At 29.7% G+C, this 22,968-nt stretch overlaps 1 protein-coding gene across 2 annotated transcripts; it reads left to right on the forward strand.

Annotated features, from left to right (window-relative positions):
• The first annotated feature begins 5,468 nt into the window (after nt 1–5,468).
• On the forward strand, nt 5,469–10,062 carry LOC111305797 (protein FLX-like 2). Of its 2 annotated transcripts, none has more exons than XM_022903607.2 (5): nt 5,469–5,656; nt 7,366–7,945; nt 8,231–8,376; nt 8,489–8,586; nt 9,326–10,062. In XM_022903607.2, the coding sequence occupies exons 2-5, from the start codon at nt 7,386–7,388 to the stop codon at nt 9,782–9,784; spliced, it is 1,263 nt and encodes a 420-aa protein (XP_022759342.2). In that variant the 5' UTR covers nt 5,469–5,656; nt 7,366–7,385; the 3' UTR covers nt 9,785–10,062. The 2 variants fall into 2 exon arrangements, with proteins under 2 accessions (XP_022759342.2, XP_022759341.2); XM_022903606.2 differs by having other exon boundaries at nt 5,470–5,656; nt 7,363–7,945.
• The last annotated feature ends 12,906 nt before the right edge of the window (nt 10,063–22,968 follow it).

Below are 22,968 nucleotides of genomic sequence, written 5' to 3' on the forward strand. Positions count from 1 at the left end.
AAAATTTATTTTATATATTTTCTATGCTGGGATTAAATTCTTTTGCAAAAGATCTAACGGCCTTAAAGCAATGGACGAATTGATCAGGTACTTGTGTTGCACGAATGTGTGGCCTCAAAACTTGCGGCGGACCGAGGGGCTAAGGCTTTTGTTTTTAATTTTGGATTGCATACCAAATATGTTTTATGGCAGGGTTCAAATAAATATTTTAAATTATTCAAAATAATTATAGTCTATTTTAGTTTTTTTTTTAATTTTAATAAAATTAAATTAAAAATTATTTTTTCATCATCAATTTTTAATTGTAAAATTTATTTAATTAAAAAAATAAAACTAAAAAACTAAACAAGGAAAAAAATTTTAAAACAAAAAAAAAGTTAGGATACCAACACCCCCATTGAATTTAAAATATTAATTTTTTTAAATTAAAATATTAAAAAATAATTTATTAATATAAAATATGTAAAATTAATTTAATAATAAAATATATACTTTTATATATAATACGAGAAGACTTTGAGCAATGTATCCAAAATTCACACTCACTTATATTTCGTTTTCCTAAAAAACCAATTGGATTCATTTCAATATCAATTTTTACAAAAACACGCATATCAAATTAGGATAAATCAAAATTCATCGAATATTAATTATTTTATCTTTTTTATCAATTGTCTTATTCTGTTATAAATTTTATATAATTAAAAAAAAATGCTACATGAATATCTTCATTGACATTATTTTTTAAAAAAATTTTATCTAATTAAAAAAACAAAGAAAGAAAAAAAACCAAAAAAAAGAACAAAGAAAAAAATATTTTTAATCAATAATATCGAATAAGTCTAATGATAACTTTTTAAAAAAATTATTTATTAAATATGAAGAGAAAAAAAAAAGAACAAAAAATAAGAAAAAAAATAAAAAGAAATGAAAGTTAAAAAAAAAAAGAAAAAAAAAAGAATGAGTTAAGGGAGTGATATGTGAATACCAAAATATGCAAATTTTATATTATAGATAGTATAATATCTACTTTTATATATATATCACGAGGTGGATTGGGTCAAAACTCTTGACCTTATTGTCAATCCAACTTTACTTATTTAAAAAAAAAAAAAACTCATTTTACCCTAATTCTATTTCAATAAAAAAAATACATCTTTATTGAATCAATCGGATTGAAATCCATTGAATATGGATTTTTTTTATCTTTATCCATCAACTTTTTTTGTAGAAAAATTTACGTAATTAAAAAAACCAAAATGGCAAAAGAAAAAAGGAAAAATAAAATTTTAATATAATACATATATAATTAATTAATTAATAAAAAAATATATTTATATATACCTAAGCAAGTGAAATACCCTAAACTCACATTCAATTGAATTTCAATTTTTTTTTAAAAAAAAACTTGATCTAGTCTCAAATTAAAAAAAAAAAAAAGGGAAAACTATTGAATTAAAATGATTTGAAATGTATCAAATACAAATTGTTTTGTCACTCATAGCTCAACTAACTTTTATTGTAAAAAAATTTATATCGATTTCTTTTGTTGTAATATTTATTTAATTTAAAAACAAAAAAAAGACAAAAGAAAAAAAATGAAATAAGATGACACATGGACACTTTTGTTACTTTTTGTTGAATAACTTGATATAATTAAAAAAAATGAAAGGAAGAAAAACAAAAAAAAAAAAAAAACAAAACAAAAGATGGAAACTAAAATTAAAAAAAAAAATTGAATTGTCACATGATATTAGTAATGATGTGATGTTCTTACATATTTTATATCATTCATTTTTTTTAAAAATAAAAACTTAAAAAAAAGAAAAGGTTGAAAAAAATAAATCTAAATCACGCAGATACCTTTGTTAATATCATTTTATTACAAAATTATCTAATTTAAAAAAAGAAAAAATGTAAAAAAATATATTTTTAATCAATAATATCAAATGAATTTCAAATTTTTTTTAAATATTTATTAAATATAAAAAGGAGAAGCAAAGAGAAAAAAATTAAGAAAGAAAAACAAAAACATAAAAAAAAAACAAAAGACTTGACATATAATATCAAATGGACCTTACAAAAGAAAATTTTTTAAATACAAAAAATATTAAATATAAAAAAGATAAATTAAGAAAATAAAGAAAAAGGAAAAAAAACAAATAAAAAAGAGGGTTGACATGGAACACCTAAAGAATTTTACATAAAAAAAATTTTAAATGAGTTTTTCAAGCAATTCCTCTACTTTTGTCCTTATTTTTACTTTTGAATCCATGATTTTGCTATTTATCTTCTCATTTCTTATTTGTTTCTTTGTCTCCTTAAATTTGGAATCTCATATTTCGATTTTTATTGTGAATCAAAATCCATATTTTTCTCAAAATCTGTAAGTTTGTAATCGAGTTATTATTGGATTTTCATTTTTTTTATTAGCTTTCGTTCCTTGGCTCTTTTGAAGTTTTTCTTATTGGCTATTGATAATCTTAGCTCACTTTAATCTCAATCTCATCCTCTATTAATTATTGGCTATTGTTTCTTTACATGTTACTTGTTTTTTTGTTATTTCTTTAATATATTTTTTGGGTGTTTGGAGGCTAAGAAAATGTGAGAAAATGAAAGAAAAATGATTGATTGATTTTGGAAAGAAAGATAATATTTTTGGTTTCTTTAGTTGTTATTTTTATGGGTTTGGCTTTGGTCTTTAAAGATTGAATTTTTAGTAGGATTGATTATGTAATAAAATTTCATTTTTGGATTTAGAGTTTTTGATATTATTTTTTAGTGTTTGGATGTTGAAAAAATATGATGTGTTAAGTTTGGAAGAAAGATAATATCTTAGGTTTTTTATTTGGTTATTTTTTAGGGGGACTGAATGCTAAGAGACTGTGAAAAAAATGAAAGAAAATTGATGGGTTAAGTTTGTAAAGGAAAATAATATTTTGATTTTTTAAGTGGTTTTTTTTTTTAGGTTTGAGTTGTTGGTTATTACTATGGGGGTATTTAGTTTATGAAATTTTAAATTTAAAAAAAAAGTGTGAATTTTTGACAAAGGATAATTTTTTATGGCATGATATTCTTAGATTCATGAGTTTGGTTAGAAGAAAATTAAATTATTTAATCATGTATTTTTATTATAATGTCATTTACTACGTAATATACACAACAATTTCTTAAAATAAATGATAATTAATGCATTTCAAATCTTAAAAATGCAATATTCGAGTGGCCAATTAAAAAAATTAGTAATCAATTATTGCATTAAGTTCATTTAAGAAAAAAAATCCACAATTATTGCATTTTAACCTTTCAAAATGCAACATTTGAGTGAGATATCAAAAAATTTTAAAACCAATTACTACATTTCTATTGTAAAAAAGGTAGTTAAATACATTGACCCACCATTTCTACATCATTTACCAAACTGTCTTTATTCATTTCCATTGGTCGACCACTTTTTTCAATCTCTTCAACTCAGATTTTTCTTCACTATCATCATTATCGAAAAAAGAATCTGACCAAATTTAAGTCAATCTCAAACCATCTATTTTTCAAAAGGGTTTAGGTCTTTTATTTTTTATGATAAATAAACTAGTGGGTGCATTTTGGTTCCTCTAAAATTCAATTCCTGGGTATTTTTCTTCCCTTAATTTTCTTAGCAAAAATTTGATCTTCTTTTAAAGGTGGATCACTAGGCTAAAAAGTTGATGGAAGATATAAGGCTGTTTAAGCAAGGTTGGAAATGGTTACAATCTCATAAATATGTTTATTCAAAGGTAAAAATAACTGTTGGCTATTGTAGAGATAAAATAGAGTCGTTAGTGGATAGGCATTGGCCCATGATTTATAATGGATGTGTTAATTTTTGAAACTTTTCAAAGTTGTTTTTGGTTTATTGGAAAGATTGTCTTGTGAGAGGGTTTCAATCATCTATCAGATTGGGTTCAGCTTCGTTGCTTGTTATAATATGGATCTATTTCCTTAGCTTAACTTCCATGTCTTGCTTGCTTTATGTACTTCTAAGTATGGAACATGATCTTCCATAGTGTACGTTACTAAAGCAAGAATCTCTTATCTAATTATTGTAGTACAAAGAAGCCATTTTTAGAGTCAAACGAAATAACCAGACTGCTCTTTCATTTCATAATAGTAGACAATTACTGTGTTTTGAGTGGAAAATTAAAAAAAAAAAGTAAACTTAAATACTACATTTTACAACTTAGAAACGTAGTATTCGAATGTGAAATTAAAAAAAAAAAAAACTCAAAAGTTACATTTCTATTAAAAAAATCTCAACAAATAATCATAATTACTATGAATCAAAGCTTATAAATACAATATTCATTGGTTAAAATATAAAAAAAAGTCAAATAAAATACATTTTTATTCAAACAAATAAAATAGAATGAAAATATTTTTATTCAAGTTAAAAGTGGGGCAAAAATAACTTTCCTCTTGAAATCTTAAAAAAAAATTATAGGAAGAGGTGAGTTTTTAATTTCAATACTTTAAGTACTATTAGAAATCTAAGATTATCCATAGAAATAAAATATCTTAAAACATGATAATCATATATTCAACAGCAACATTTTGAGAAAAAAATTTAGATTTTTCTGAACCAAATGCTTTCTGTATTTTATTGAGGAATAAATTAAGAAAAAGACCTTGTCTTTTAATTTTAGTTGAATGTCAAAAAATAGGATTTTTCTTAGAATTTTAGTTGAACATTGAAAAATTAAAAAATGAGTGATGCAAAAAAATTCAAACTATAACCTAACTTAATTATCTTATTTGATTTTTTATATAGCTAACTTTATAGTATATGACATAAGACTTAATGCGTTATTATTGTTGTTGAAAAATAAAATTTTATTCTTTTATATCTATTTGAGCTTCACATTTTTATCTTTTTAATAAGTTTTATTCTTAAAAGGCATGTGCAACTTATCATTGTTAAAAAGTCATATTTTAAATTAATTTAAATATGTTTAAACTTAAATTAAGTCAAATTAAATATAATATCTGTAATAAAAAAATTCAAACATTAAATTTTAAATTAAACATTTAACCTTATTATATAATCATTTATTTAAAATCCTATGAAAATATATTTCATATTGTTCCTTGGAGCACATATTAACTAATTATAGAAGGTTTTATGTTTTAAATTATATGCAATTGTCATTTGTAAAAAAATAAAATAATAATAATAATAATAATAAACATACATTTAATCAAAATAATATGTACAATTAGTTCACTTTCTTACATTTACATCCATAACCATAAAAGTATAAAAACCAAAAATAAATAAATTCATTAATCACTAGGGTGTCATAGTAAAAGTAATTTCCTTTTAATGAATTTTAAAATTTGTCATTTCCTTAAAAATAAATATTTTTTTCAATGTTGAAATCATTAAATATTTATATTTTATTGTCTCAATTTGTAATTCTCCTCAACCTATCACAAAAATTTGGTTTGGGTGTGCCCAACCAATCACCCCCTGGTTGTGTGCCCTCACCCTTTGCTGTAGAAGAGTGTTTCATCAAAAACGACATCGTCTTCAGGAATTTTTCACCTTCGATACGACTGGTATTTCACCATTCTACTACATCCTTCATCTTCTTCAACCTTCAAGAATTCAACAAATTAACAGGTGAGTGATACTGATTCTTGAATCTAAATATAGAATTCAACATCCTTACTTCTTTGTTGTTTAGTTTTGTTATATGATTGTGGCTGCCAACTGAGCATTTTCTTAATTGTGGAGGGATTTGGTTGATTTTTGTGTTGGTTTTATGATTATCTGATTTGGAAAAAAATTTAGGCAAAAAATCCGTGTGCAGTGTTTTTGACTGTGTCCAATTTGGGTTTTTCTTTTTTTGCTCTCGTGTCCGTGTCACGGTGTCGGACACTGATACAACACCGGTACGAATGGGGGCGTTTCCATATTTAGGGGTGTAAATGATATATATATCAATTCAAGTTCAAGCTCGAGTTCGAACACACAATCTAGCTTGAAATCAAGCATGAGAATCGGGCTTATTTTTCTTAAATGACTCTAATCCAGCAAGCTCAAGTAGTTCGATTTTTATTTCGGATTGAGCTTGAAAATTAAAACTTAATTAAGTTCGAGCTGAGTTTGGAGTAACAAACTTCAAGTTAAGCTTGAGCTTCTTACTGTATCGATCTGGCTCAGCTCGATTACACCCCTATCCATGCTTTATAGGTTGTAGTGGTAGAGCGAGAACAAAGTAGAAATAAGAGATGGAATTTCCATGACTTGGCTTATGGAAATAATTGATAATATACTGCTAAGTTACTTTCCTAATACCTAATTAGCTACGGAGGACATGTTTACTTGGACCAAATGACTTCTTCTTATGAACAACTTGTTAATTGTGATATTATCCCTTTGTTTCTGAAAAAGATGGACTTTATCTAGCCAAGCTATTGATGTCAGGGCTAATTAGATTTGAATCTTTTTGCTAGGCTCTTTTGAATCTGCTTGTGCTGATTATCACCTTTTTTTGCTGCATGCAACTCCCAGACTTTGTATGACTGCAATAACTTTGATTTGTGCCGAGGAACCTACCCCATCTTCTATAGTTTAGCTTGTGGAATATAAAGTTTGGAAGATAGCTGGATTTAGTGGTAAATATAAAGGACTTATTTAAATTGCACAAGAGGTTGACTGCTAGACTATTGAGGTGCAGTGACTTTGACATGGAAACCAGCAAGTAGAAAAGCAATTCCTATTGCTGTTAACCATGTTAGCCACTTATGTTGTAGATAAGGGTCCTTTCATTGTCAGTTAGCGAGCTTGATGTTCCCTTTATGGTCATTCATATGATTATTTATATGATTGAGTTGTTTGGTGAATGACTGCTGTGGATAAACTTTATGTCTAATTGTGATGAGATAATGCACTTTCAACTTGAAGTTGCATGCAAAGGACTAGCATATTATAAAGGAGAAGTCACTTTGATAATAAGTATCGATATGCTTTGAGGTGTTCTGCATATTCCTTAATCTTTTTGTTTCAACTTGGAGTTGCATGCAAAGGACTAACATATTATAAAGGAGAAATCATTTTGATAATAAGTGTCGATATGCTTTGAAATGTTCTACATATTCCGTAATCTTTTTGTCATTGAGTTCAAATTCAACTGCAGGTTCTGTTGTATTTATTGTTCCCTGACTATGTTGTGTTGGATGTATGGAAAAAAGTCCCAAAGTGGTGCATCAATATCCAATTGTTACACACATCACATGATGCATGTGTAGTTTTTAAGTTGCTTTTTTAAAATTAAATCACAGTGGAGAATCTGCAGTGCTCTTATAAGTTGTTTTTTGTTGCAGAAGTCATACAGTAGCCACTGAAAATGGGAAGCAAGGGTCGAATTCCACCTCCTCATTTGAGGCGCCCTCTCCCTGGTCCTGGCATGGTACATCCTGAACCATTTGGTCCAGGAATTTTACCCCACCCAGGTCCTTTTCCACCTTATGATATGTTGCCCCCTCCAGAAATCATGGAACAAAAGCTTGCTGCGCAGCATGTGGAGATGCAGAGACTTGGTACAGAAAACCAGAGGCTTGCTGCTACCCATGGGATATTGAGACAGGAACTTGCTGCTGCACAGCATGAGTTGCAGATATTGCACGCTCAGATTGGAGTCATAACATCTGAAAGAGAACAACAAATGAGGAGCCTTACGGATAAAATAGCTAAGATTGAAGCTGAACTGCAAGCATCTGAGCCTGTTAAAGTAGAGTTGCAGCAGGCACATGCTGAAGCTCAGAATTTGGTTTTAACAAGGGAAGAACTTATGTCCAAAGTGAATCAATTAAATGAAGATCTTCGGAGAGCCCATGTAGATGTGCAACAGATACCTGCTTTGATGTCTGAACTTGAGAGCCTCAGACAGGAATATCAGCATTGCAGGTTTTCGCTGTGCTCTTGTCTATGGGTGTTTTGGGAGCAAAGTTGAGAAAGATTAAAATAAAGCGGCTGGTATTGAACAGGAAATTAATATTAAAACTCGTTTTTCTGTTGTTTGGAAGTCCACTGTAGAGTTTTGTTCTCCGAAAAGTTTTTTCATTCTTCATCTTTTTCCTCTCTGAGCATGCTGGTCATTCAGCTAAAGTTCTCTAAGGTCTTTCTTTTTAGATTTGTTTCAAAAAGTTCCATGCTACACGATCATGTGATGGCGTATTCTTGATCATGCAGGGCTACATTTGACTATGAAAAGAAATTTTACAATGATCACCTTGAATCACTTCAGGTGATGGAGAAAAATTATATGACTATGGCTAGGGAAGTGGAAAAGCTTAGAGCGGAGCTGATGAATGCTGCTAATGTTGACAGAAGAAATGGTATCCTCTCTTCTGATCGTTTCTTTTCTGAGCTCTTTGATTTTGGTTTTTGGTTTTTGCCTTTTTTCTTCATTAACTGTTTAGATGGCTAACATGTGGCAACCTAATGCAGTTGGGCAATATGGTGGTGCCACCGGAAACAATGAGAATGACCCGTCTGGATATCCTGTGGGACAAAATGCATATGAAGATGGTTATGGTATTAACCAGGTGTGTAAGTTTCCATGATGGTTATAGTTCCATGTCATACATTATCCACAGATAGGGTTTGAGAAACATATAGAAAGAGTAAATGGAAGTCATGTTAAACCTTTTTCTAAGAAATATAAATCATATAATATTCTGCAAGACTCAGGATAATTTGCATATGATTACAGTTAATTGAAAATTAGCCATGTTAAAGATAACATGCTTTCCTTATATGTTGCATATGGTAAGTGTTATTGAAAAGTCATAGTCATGTTAAAGACATTATGCATTTTGAATATGGTTATCATTAACCAAGATCAAGTTAAAGTTTGAGGTTTTGTTTTTTTATTATATTTCTATCCAAACCAATCCTGGAAGTGTTTATATGGTTGCTGCGTAAATGTCTGCTGAAACATGAATAGGTTGTGGGTATGTAATCAATTGCTATTATGAGTTTCTGCACATGGAAAAAAAGCCAGAAAATTTTGCTATTTAACTACAAAAATTACCATTTTTTTAGGATAAATTACATTCTTTCAAAGTTAATGCTTATTGTTAGATAAACGTGGATTAAGTAGCTGTTTGAAGTATGAAATGGTATATAGACAAACTGCAGTGGAGTTCTTCTCACTCCTCTGCCTCCTTTGTAATATGTGGTTGCTAATTTCAATGCATCGGTGATTCAATGTAATGATGGCTGTATTTTGTCTGCTAATTTTATGTCGTAGATTAATGACATTCTGCTCATTTCACGTCACAGAGATATGGTCCTCTACCATCTGCTGTTACTGGCACAAATGCAGGTGTGAGTGCTGCCGTTTATGGTGGAGCTCAGTCTGGACCTGCCCCTACAAGGACTGGCTATGAGGCATCCAGGGGACCTGCTTATGACATATCAAAAGGACCTGGTTATGATGTGTCAAGAGGGACTGGTTACGAATCACAAAGGGTGCCCAGTTATGATGCACAGAGAGGGTCTAGTTATGATGGTCAAAGAGCCCACGCCTATGATGCACAAAGAGGAGCTGGTTATGACACTCAAAGAGGATCTGTAAACGACGCATCCAGGGGTGCAACCTATGATGCACCAGCTAGAAGTCTTGCACATGGACCAGCTGCACCTTTGAACAATGGACCTTATGGATCTGCAACACCACCTGCTCGTGCTGGAAGCACATACGAGGCAACCCCTCGAGGTAGAAATCCTGTTAGGAGATGAGCATTACACCAGACTGCTATGCATAGAGATGGTATCAACTCATGAATCTCATGAAACAATTTTCTTTGCTCCCAAATCATCCGTTATTGTGTTGAGCAAAGATGCTACTAGATTTTTTTTTCTCTGTTGAATCTGAATGGTAGAGGCTGCTGACCGTCTACCAAGCTTAACAGAGTCTTGTGAGACTTGGAACTAGTTTTATTTGGGAGCTATCACATTCATGAAAAATTTATGTTGAGTGGCGGATTTTTATATAATTTTTTATTATAATTGGTTAATTGCAGGATTATGATAAAGAGAATTTTAAGTTAAATGCTCTCGTTTTATCCGGTTTCAAATTAGGTTATAGCTTTTTTCCATTCTCAAATAAAATTTATAGAATTAAAAATGTGAAAATTTTTTTTCTCAACATATCACTTACTATTAAAATAAAATCTCTCCAAATAGTAATTCGGAGATTAATTTTGCTACAAAAAATCTAACCATATTTTAAAGTTAAAACCTATATATATATATATATATATATATATAATTCCTCCATTCTACTGCATCAATTTTGTTAAGGGCTAAGGAGTAATAGGATTGTCAATTGCTTGCTTATTTCTTGAATAATTCTCGAAATTGATTTAATAATTATTCTCGGTTTTATATTGCGAATAATCAATTTAATAAAATGAAGAAATTTGATTACATAACGTTAAATAACCATAGAAGCAAATATTCCAACAAATAATTTATTAGATATAAAATAATTTCATATATAAAAAAAATCAAAAGAAGCCGAAATTTGATTGACTGGTTGGGGCCCTACCACGTATCTGCTGGGCCTACCTCAGACCCATAATTTTTGTTCTGCTTGGAATTTGTCTTGTACATGAAACCTCCTTGGAAAGATGTTGGGTTCTTATACCGTCATTTGTTTAAGCTTTGGTCCGTTGATGAGATTTATTTTGATAAAATTAAAAATAATAATAAAGATAAAATTAATTATTATTAATAATGTGATTAAAAAAAGTAGAATATATGTTTGAATATAAAAATAATGATGGTAATGAAGTAAATTATAATGAAAAGAAAAAATGATTATTAAAAATATTAGATTAAAATAAATATAATAAAATTTTAAATTAAAACTTATAAATTTTATTTATTATATAAAATTTGTTAATAAATAGCAAATGTTATTTAAATTATTTATTAATGTATGATATGATAAAATTTATTTATATAGTATTAAATTAATAAAATTATTTCATAACTTTTAAATAAAAAATCAATATGAAAAAAATTATAGAAATATTTTTTGTATAATAATATAATTTACAAAATAAAAGTAAAATAATAAAAACATTGGCCCATCACCAACTTGACAAGAAATGACCGATTAATAGTTGATCTTTTATTCATTTGCACTAGAGAATCATTTAAGTGCAATATCTACGATTGACGCATCTGATTCTTCATTTTCTAAATGCTAAAACTGGATCAGGAAATAAAAAAATTAATCTGATACATTATTATTAAAAGTTTTAGACTTCATGAACGAGGATAGGGGTAGGGATGCAAATAATATATTAGTTTTCATAAATTATTTGAGTTTGATTTGAATAAAATTTGAATTCGATTTAATTATTATCGAATTGAGTTTGAGTAACTTGATTTATTAATCGAGTCAAATTTAAATATTTTTATATCCAATTCGAATAGTTCACTAACCTAATCGAGCTTTTATATTTTAATATATTTTAATTATTTTAATTTATAAAAATATCTCAAACTCAAGTTCGAGTTCGATTATAAATAATTGAGTTTTTGTTGAATATAAGAATCGAATTTATTTTTACATGTTAATCAAATTTCATTAAGTGAATTCGAATAGCTCAATTTTTATCTCGAGTTGAACTTGAATTAAAAAAATAAAACTCGATTGAATTTAAATCGAATTTCGAGTCTTAATTTTAAAATTAAGTTTAAATATTGTATCGATTCGAACTCGATCTACTACACCTCTAATTAAGGATTCGACATACCTCTTTAAATTAATTAAAAATAATCAATAAACTAATATAATAAAGAAAAAGATACGTGTGTAACAATTTTTTAACAATGTTTGTGTAGATTCAAATTGTATCATCTGCGTATGAAATAATATTTTTGAATAGAATAATATTAAGTTTCTTTCACCTTATTACAAAATATATGTAACGTTGAAAATAAAATGAACAAACTCTGCATGACCTTTGTGTAATAATTTATTTTCATCAATGACTTAAAATTTAAATTTTTTTATTTACGTTTTAAAAATATTTTAAATTTATCTATTTTATCAATTGTTAATAAATATTTAAGGAAATATATCAAATAAATATTCATATGACATAAATTTTAACTCAAAAAAATTAAAGGGATTTATTTATTTATTAATTAATAAATCATTATTGCCTAAAAAAAAGGATGACTTAAATAACTAAATTATAATATCAATCATTGTAGACACCGATTTTATCTGGGTCTATTGTCTTCATTTTAATTTTTTAAGAATAATAATAATAATAATAATAATAATTTTAAAAAATATAATAATAAAAAAAAGAGAAAAAAAAGACAGAAACCAGAGGGCTGGTATGGCACCGTTGCCGCCCCCGACCAACCCCTATCCAGCCCTTGACCAGCCCCTAGTTCAGCCCAACTACAGCCACCCTACAGCCACCAAAATCCCCATATTTGAAGCTCTTTAAAACCTCCAGCCCCTTTCCCCTTCAGAGGCGCTCCGAAAAAAAAAAGGCCTATTCAATCCACCCCTACGACAAACCCTCGAGCTCAATGAACTACCCCCCTCAAAACACTTTCAAGAGCCCTAGACAGAACCTTCATTCCCATGCATAAAAGACCCAAATTTTAAACTTACACCCAAAATACCCAAACCAAAGAAAATAGAAACAAAAAATAGACAAACACAGTTCTCCCTATAGGGAAGAACCTAAACGTCGAGCTCCCTGCAAAAACAAAAAAAAAAAACAGATCAATTTTAGTCCAAAATAAAAAAAAAGAAAAAAGAAGAAACCGAAACTTTAAACCCCGATCTATGATGATCAGGGTTAATTCTTGCGAAAGTGACATTGAATCTGGAAAGGGAACGAAGAAAGAAAGTTTTCGGATGTTTTTGAAGGTTTTTCGGCATCGATGATCGACGGCCGACGATGACCCATGGCGACTGGCGCGACCGCCGGTGATCGACTTCTGGCAGTCGATGGGCCTTCTGTTTTTTGGGTTAAAAGAAAAAAAAGTTTTTTTTTCTAAAGTAGGTGAAGAATGAACAATATTTTTTTTTTTGAGTTATATATAAAAGACTAAAGAGCAAAACGATATCGTTTTAGGCTAAGGAAGATCAACGCGTTTACTCGGATTTGACCCCAGGATCTGCGCAACCTGACTCGTGAACCCATTCTTTTAATAGCTGCTGACCAGTCCAATTAAACCGATTTGAACCAGATCGAACCGTAGATTGCTAGCTCGAACCGTTGATTGAATCGCAGAACCGATCAGACCGGTCCAGACCAACGTTGATCGGACCGTTGACCGGTCCGGTTTAGGTAAAAAATTTTTTTTTTTTGAATTTTTTATATATTATTATTATTTTTTATTTTAAGTATTTTTTTTATTGATGCATGATAAATTCTTAAATTTGTTAGAATAAATATTTAATTATTTTAATAATAATAAAATTGAAAACAAGTAATAATTAAAAATATATATTAAAATTGCTCAAAATAATAATAATAATTTTTATTATTTTTTCTGCCTAGATGTTGGAAGGAATAAAAAAATATTTTCCTAAAGAAATAATTTCGCCTAGATGTTGGAGAATTATTATTAATAAATTTTCATAAAAATAAATATATAAGAAATTTTTAATTAGTTTTAAAAAATCATTAAAATCGAACTTACTTTGAAAATCCACCTAGATGTTGGAGATTTTTAGATATATTCATATTTTCTTAAAAACGAAACCTTAAACACTAATTCTCAATTTTTAAAATCTTAGGTTTCTAAAACCCCTAAAATCCAAAACCCCATAAAATCCAAAATCCTAAAATTCAAAATCCTAAAATTCGAAATCCCTAAAAATTCAAAATCCCTTAAATCCAAACCCTTAAAATCCGAAACCCCCAAAAATCTGAAATTCCAAACCTTTAAACTCTTAAATCCAAATCCATAAAATCCAAACCCTAAACCTTAAATTTTAAAACTGAAACCATAAAATCTTCAAACTCTAAAATCAAAACCCTAAACCTTTCATATCCTAAAATTCAAGCCTTAAAACCTTTTAAACCTTAAAACCAAACCTTCAAAACCTATACTCAAGCCCTTACTCAAAACCTTTTGAAAATCTTAAGGACACGTGTGAAAATCTCAGTAATTCGTTCTCGAATGTCGCCTAGATGATGGGGTATTTAAGAAATTTTACTCCGTTAAGTCTTTGCACACGATTTCTTAATTCGCATTAATAATAAGATTAATAAATAAAAAGTATAACAGTAAATTGGGATCTTAAATATAAACAGTCGCACCTAAGCTCTGCCTAAATCTTGGAGAGTCGGGGTGACCTCATTATGCTTAAGAATCCAACTTTTAAATTGCATCTCATCCTACATAACATTCATTGGCATACATACGTTAGCATGTTATTATCAATATTTATTTGCACTATTCTATCTTTAATTTTTATTTACTACTTGGTGATAAAAAAATTTATAATAAAAAAAATAATACTTTTTTTAAAAAAATTATGATATTACAAAATAAAATAAAAATAACATTCCGAAAGAAATAATTCTTAGTACTCTGCCTAGATGTTAGAGAGTCACCAATAATTTTTTATAAAGAGTGTTATTTCATTTTAATGATTGTTGTGTTAAATCTTAAGCGAAAAGAGTTATTTTAAATTTTACTTAAATGTTAGAGAATTTTAAAATAATTCTTTAACTTTAAAATTTTCTCAATATTCCTAAATAAAGAGCTTTAGCAAAATTTTATTTTTGCAAATGAAGGGAATTAGTATTAAATTTCAAATTAAAACTATTTTTATCCAATACTGAAAATAGCGCGTAATTAAATGGTACCAATTTATTGGCGTTGTGGGTGTTAATCCTTCCCCACACATAACCAACTCTCGGATCCAACCTGATTTTTGTAGACTAAAATTTATCTTTTTAATAAACTTTAAACCCGTTTTTATAGTTTTATTTAAAAAATAAACTTTTTGGTGACCAATCACACCCTAAAAAAGATTGGTGGCGACTTTCTCATTTATTTCGATTTTAAAACTCTTTTACGTCTGGTGGTCCCAAAATCGTTACGACAGCTTGGCGACTCCACTGGGGACTTGTTTGAGAGTCAGACCAAAATTTTAATTATGCGCTATTGACAATGGTTGGATTTAATTGATTTTATTTTATATTTAATTTCTTTTATTTTATTTTTCAAAAACATTCATGTTACTAAATAAAATAAATTATGTGTTAGTTATTACTTTATTTTGATTTTGTTTTTGGTTATGATTTATTCATGTTATTTTGATTAATACATTACTTTGCACACACTTTGCATATTCACTTGCATGCATGAGCTCTATACCCGGGCTCCATCCTTTTTAGAAGGAAGTGAAGTAGCTACGCTCTCGTGAGGTGATAACCTCCATATTTGCTAGCAAAACACTTTCACTCAGATTGAACCCTTTCCGTTAATAACCCATAATGGGCGAGGATTGGGAAACCTTACTAGTCTATAATGGACGATGGTGTAAGGAATAGTCTGGGAACCTTTAGACATATAAATCCTAATCCAGCATATTGTGAAACCTAGGAAGCCTGTTTAGGATAGAGCCATGCCATCTTTTTAAAAAATTATAAAAAATTAAGACATTATACGTTATATTATTTTGTTGTATGGTTGTTATATTATTTCTCTTACTTGTTTGTTTTAAATTCTTGAGTCTTTTTATTTTTTTATTTTTTTTATATTCTTTGATTGTGTGCATTATATTTGAATATGTGGTATTTATTTTAGGTCAATCATTGGAAAAAAAGAAAAAAAAAGGCAAAAAAGATATTTTCAAAAATTAAGGATTTTTCTTAAATTCCTTGTTATTGGCCGAATAAAAACTAATTTTCAAGCCTTAATTTTTTTGTTTTTCCTTCTCAAAATAAAAAATTTCATATTTTATTTCATCTTTCACATTTCATACATCGTAATAAATAATATATGTATCTCATCCCATGCGCATCATAATAGGATAATACGTGCATTTCATCCCATCCATATCAATAGGTAGCACATGTATTTTACTCCATGCACATGCATCCCATGTACTTCTTGATAAGTAGTGCATGCATTCTATCTCGTTATGTATCTTAAGGCAGTGTTTACCTTATTAGGCCAGCACAACACATGCATTGCATTTCATACATACATATCTCATACATACAATAGCTTCATGTATTTCATACAAGTATGTTGCATTAGTCATAAGAATACATCTCACCATTCATGTAAATATGTCATTGCATTTCATGCATATAGATTCATGAATAATAAGGTCGTATGGAACACACATTGCATTTCATATCCCACTATCCTTGCAATATAATACTATATTCCTTGCATACATATTCATGGTTGACGAAAATTTTTATTTGGGTCCTTGTACATATAAAAATGCATTGTCATAGGCATATATGCATTTCATGACATTCTTTAGCCATCATATTCATGTATTCATACTTCGTGTGTCATTATTTTTGTGATATTCATTCAATAAGGGTAGTAATCTAAAATTTTTTATCTAAGTCCTGAAATAAAATGTCTGTCTTGGTGGGAATCAAAGTGACTAAAATGAGAGATCAATTGAAAGTAAGGATTAGTGCTTTGGAGTTGAATCAAGAGGAATAATGGCTTGAGCTTTGAGAAATGAAACAACGATAGCTCAATTGATAGAAATGTTTAGAGGTAATGATAGAGTTGAGTTTGTTCCTCCTCAAGTCAAGGTCAATTGGCTCCCATTAGTTTTAGCCCTCTGTCAGAGCATGCTAAAGCATTGGGTGATTTGAACAATGACCAAGGTTTGGGCGAACTCAAGAGAAGAATGGGTGAACTAGCCATGCAAATGACTGAGCTCAAAAATTTGATTTCCAAGAATAAGCCAGCTGGCTTCAAACAACCTTCACAAACTATCTCAAGTCCAAACTCGCACCCAAATCCTTCTTATGACCACTTCTAAACTCCTTTCCAAGCACCTAGGATTGGGCTCCCAAATTTCATCCAACCTTAAAAAATTTCACACTTGAATCCATTTTCATGACCTCACATTTCATAATTGCTTGTTCAGCATGTTATCCAATCATCACTTTATCAGCCCAATCTCTAACCCAGAGTTTTTCAATTCACCTCGAGACTAACTATACTAGCATCTTTTCAGTAAAGCAAACTAACCATAGGATAGAAAAACCCTGGCAACACCAAAGAAAAAACCCCTATTGATCTAATACCCATGTCTTACATGAAGTTATACCCTTTGCTCTTAGAAAATTACCTTATCGCCCCTATCCTTGTTGAACCTTGCAAACCACCTTTCCCTAAATGGTATAACCCTAATGCCCAATGTGAATACCATTTTGGTGTTATGGGCCATTCTCTGAAAGACTGCATAGCTTTGAAACATAGGGTGCCGGGATTGATGAAAGTCGAATATCTGAGTTTTAATGCTAAGATGAAGTCAGTTATTCACGAAAACCCTTCTTTGATCCATGTTGAGATGGTAGGCAATGTTGCAGGCAACAGTAAGGTTAGTCAGAATGATGAATAAAAGCTTTTTAAGCAAAGAGTTGTCTTCCCTAGTAATCATAGTTAACTATTCTTTAGGTGAGACAAAGGGAAGTGGGAGCAGGTCTGGCACTTTTTAGCCTCAACCCTAGAATGGTTTGTGATGTGTAAACTTGGTACTTTTAAGAATGAATGAAAACTTTTTTTGACTTGAATTTTTATGAATTGATACCTCTGTCCATTTTTAATAATTGGATGTCTAAAGGAGCCTATAAAAAAAGAATAATGATTGTGAATATGCTTTCATCAAACTTTTATGAAAGAATGAGTGGAAATCTCTCCAAAAACTTTTCGGACATGGTGATTTCTAGTGAAATTATAGAAAATACAATCAAGAGTGGCAGGATTAAATTAAAAGATGCGATAGATGTTAAAGAGAAAAGTACATCAAAACAAAATAAAAAAAAGTACAAGTAGTCACAATGGAGTAGCATCTACCTAATAGCTTTATCCCGTACAATCCTTATCTTGCTTATCAACCCCATCACCCTGTCATAAGCCATATATATCAAAACCCATATCTTTGCCAACCAAGCCAGCATTTGAGCTTTCCAGCAAACTCTCATCCTCAAATGGTCATTCATGATCTTGTTCTTACATTTGAATCCATCACTCGACCAATAAAAAATCGAAAGAGACCAATGAATGATCAAGAGAAATTGCCCATCCCCATTTCTTACTTTTTGCCTTTGCTAATAAAAGGTCGATATCTCACTCCTGTGCCTCTAAAAATGACACCAAATCCATCAACAAGAAGTTATGATCCCAATGACAAGTGTGATTATCATATGAGGGCAATTGGCCACTCAACTAAAAATACAGATAGTTGAAAGAAAAGGTTGAAAATCTTATCAAGAATGGTATTCTGACTCCAGAGGTAATAGAACAATGAAAGTTGTTGACTCCATCCAATTGTCAAATGTGAGAAGTTGAGATGAAGAAGGATGTGTCAAGTTTTAAAAATCAAGATAGGATGATTTCTTTTTTATTTTGTTTACTATGTATGTATGACATATGCATTGTGTCTCTAGAGTTATCTAACTTATTTTGGAAGAATTGAATATTTGGATCTTTTTCATGAAAATTTCTGTTTATGCATTTGTTTGAATAAAAGTCTCACATAAGTAAATTTCAAGGTTTCAAAAAAAAAAATCAAAAAAATAAAAAAGAGAAAAAAAGTTTTGCAATAAAGATGGAAGGATTCTTAAGGGAAATGGTGATTACTATTAGGAAAAAGCTCATCAAATACTTCCACACCTTTTTAAATACTTTCATGATCCTAATCACTCAAATAATTGGACTCATCAACCACAACCTTTCATGGAATGTGAGTTTGAGTTTAGACTTTAAAGGGCCGATAATCTTTTTCTGGGCAAAGAACAAAAGAGATTATTTTTAAAAGTTTGTTTTAAATTTCAAAAATTAGATACTCTTTCAAAATTTTCAATTGATAATTCAATGTGTGTCAAAATTTTGCTATGATCATAGAAACAAAAATGCTTGAGCTTTTTTCTTAAATAACCTTTGTTCCATGTCTTAAGGCACATTGAGAAAAAAAAAATTCATTTTTGCCTAAGACAATTTATTTCATACCTTTATACATTTTCTCTTCCTTTCACCAAGAAAATGTCAAAAAAATTTTAGAGCCCAAAGAGCTTTTTTGAACTATGTGATCGATCCTATACGACTTGATCATCATTAGAACCTTGAGTAAAAAAGGATGGGGCATAAAAAAACAAAAAAAGAGTAAAAAAAAAAAGAGAAAAAAACAAACAAAAGGGACATTTTCAATGATTTGCTCTTCTAGCCAAGTGATCATATTTGAAATGATGAATGGTCATCTTTCTTTATCCTTCTCATACATAAAAATTATCCATTTAGAACCTATTTGAGCCTATTAAATTTTTTTTGTTCCAAAATAAACCCTAGCCAAGGATCATTTTCTACATTATGAGGTAAAATTAGGATACATTCAAGATTAACTTCAAGAAAAGTATCCAATATTGAAAGTGTCTAACCTGTCCCTCAAAGGTGAAAGTCTGAGATAAAAAGTGAACAAGGCTTCAATTGAAATCTCAAGATTCAGGAAAGTGAACAACCAAAGATGGAGTTAGGCCTTTCTAAGGTGAAGCAAAGAAACCTTAGAGATAAGAATCTAAAGCTTCAATTAGAATTAAAAAAAATAAGAAAAAAATATGTACCTTAAAAATGAGAATTCAAGGCAAAAAAAAAAGGTGAGTAAAGTTGCTAAAATTAAAGTCAAATGTTTAAAAAAAAAAAAAGAAAGAAAGTCAGAGAATGCTCCTCAAGATCCTTGGCCTAATTACCCTAAATAATATATTTTAAGCCTATTTATCCATTCTTTCAGAACCCTTAACCTCAGCCTACATTACACACCTTGAAAAGCCCATTTTGATCAAATGTGGATACTTGGATTGAAGAGCAATATCCTTGAATTTGTATATACTTATTGAATTCTTCATTGATAAAAAAAATATATATAGTTCTAAAGTGAAAACCCCAAAATGGCAGTTTAGAGCTAAAGTCCTTTTTGAGGCATCATAATGAATTTCAGAGTTCCAAAGTTCTATCTGAAATAAAAGGTCTCGATACAAAGCCTTTTGAAAGACCAATACCCATTAAAGACTTTTTTTTATAAAAAAAAGCCTTACCTTCTTCTCAAATCTTGTTTGAAAAGTAATGGCTAGTTTTAACTTACATTGGAGTATCACGTTTTCAATAAAAGAAGTGTTTTAAAAAATTATTTCTTTCATGAGCCCAAGAGAAATCCTTACAACCCTCGCTAAGCTTTACATGAGATATGCCACTAGTGAAAAAAATTGAATTGTCAATTACCTCACCCATGAGCCTTTTAAATAGTAGTCATCAACTTTCAAGAGATTCAAAAGTCTTGAGTTTTAAATTTTTCATTAATTGTGAAGATACTTTATGTGTGGTAATTTTTGACCACTTTTGAAAATTTTCAAGATTATTTAAGTATTTTGTACATAATACTGAGATCATATTTTTTGGGTGAAAATAAAACAGTGAATTTTAAACAAAGATTATTAAAAAAAAAAAGAGGGGCAAGAAGAGTCTATGCATTTGCATCGCTTGCATATACATCACAAGAAATACATTCATGTTTGCATCACTTGCATTGGCATTTGCATAAGACATTTGCATTCACACCTTGAGAAGAATTTGTATTCGCATCATGGCATTTGCATCTTAAAAAAGGTATTGGTAGGGTACTTACATGAAAAGAGCATTATCATTGTGAAAAAGTCAAATGTATTTGCATCAAGCATTCACATTCGTGCGTTGGCATTAACATTTGCATCAATATTTCCATTAACATCATTTGATGAGAATAGACATTTGCATCATGATTGTATTTATCAACTTTGTAAGTATTAATAATAAATAAAAAAAGGAAAAATACGAGGGGACAAGTTTTTTTTCAAGATTTCAAAGCCTTTGTTTAGGATGAACCTTCTTCAAACAAGACCTTTAAAGTCTAAAAAAATCTCTGATCAAGTAAAAGCCACGTTTAAAAAGATTTTTAAAATTTTAAAGTTTCATTGCCTCTGATTAGGAGGAACATTCAAAGATTTTGAGATTTGTAAGATTTTCGAGCATAATCTCTAAGATCTTCAGGCACAACTTTCAAGACCTCCGAGTAAAAGATTTTAAAAATTTTAAAGTTTCATTACCTCTGATTAGGAGGAGCATTCAAAGATTTTGAGATTCTATAAGACCTTCGGGCATGATTTCTAAGACCTTCGGGCATAATTTTGATTTGCGATGTTATCTCGATCAATCTTTATTTTTTGACTTACAGTGTTATCCTAGTCGATTCGTTAAGACCTCCGAACATAGTTTTGAATTACGATGTTATCCCGATCGATTCTTTATTTCTCGACTTGTGATGTTGTCTCAATCGATTCTGTAAGACTTTCGAGCATGATTTTTAAGACCTCCGGACATAATTTTGATTTACGGTATTATCCTAATCGATTATTTATCTTTCAACTTGCGATGTTTAAAGTTTCATTACCTCTGATTAGGAGAAACATTCAAAGATTTTAAGATTTGTAAGATCTCCGGGCATAATCTCTAAGATCTTCGAGCACAACTTTCAAGACCTTCGAGCAAAAGATTTTTAAATTTTTAAAGTTTCATTACCTCTGATTAGGAGGAGCATTCAAAGATTTTGAGATTCTATAAGACCTTCGAGCATGATTTCTAAGACCTTCGGGCATAATTTTGATTCGCGGTGTTGTCCCGATCAATCTTTATTTTTTGACTTACAGTGTTATCCCAGTCGATTTGTTAAGACCTCCGAACATAGTTTTGAATTACGGTGTTATTCCGATCGATTCTTTATTTCTTGACTTGTGATGCTGTCTCAATCGATTCTGTAAGACTTTCGAGCATGATTTTTAAGACCTCCGGATATAATTTCGATTTGCGGTATTATCCCAATCGATTCTTTATCTTTCAACTTGCGATGTTATCCCAATCGATTCTGTAAGACCTCCGGGATGATTTCTAAAACCTCTGGGCATAATTTTGATTTGTAGTGTTATCCCGATCGATTCTTTATTTCTTGACTTGCAGTGTTGTCTCAGTCGACTCTATAAGACCTCCGAGCATAAATTCGATTCGTGGTGTTATTCCGATCGATTCTTTATTTTTTGACTGACGGTGTTATCCTAGTCGATTCTATAAGACCTTCGAGCATAAATTCGATTCGCAGTGTTATCCCGATTGATTTCTTATTTTTTGACTTGTGGTGTTATCGCAATCGATTCTGTATGTCCTTTAGGTATGATTTCTAATACTTCCAGACATAAATTTGATTCACGATGTTATCTCGATCGATTTCTTATTTTTTGACTTACGGTGTTGTCCCAGTCATTTTTATAAGATCTTCGAGCATGATTTTTAAGACCTTTGGATATAATTTTGATTTGCTATGTTCTCTTAATCGATTCTTAATTTTTTGACTCACGGTTTAGTCTTAGTCATCGTATTTCTTTGACTCGTAGTTCAGTCCCGATCACTTCTTATTTTTGGCTTGTGGTTTAGTCCCAGTCATCGTTAATATCTGACTCGTAGTTCAATCCTGATTTCTTTAATTCAAAATCACAATTTAATCTTGATTGTTGTTATTTTTTGACTCATGGTTTAATCTTGATCTCTTTATTCTCTAATTTATAGTTCAATCCCGATCTCTTTAATTCAAAATCACAGTTTAATCTCGATTGTTGTTATTTTTTAACTTCTTCAATTCACAA

This window comes from Durio zibethinus, chromosome 21, assembly GCF_047325235.1.
Source record: "Durio zibethinus cultivar Kanyao isolate XHJ-2024 chromosome 21, ASM4732523v1, whole genome shotgun sequence".
Taxonomy (NCBI): Eukaryota; Viridiplantae; Streptophyta; class Magnoliopsida; order Malvales; family Malvaceae; genus Durio; species Durio zibethinus.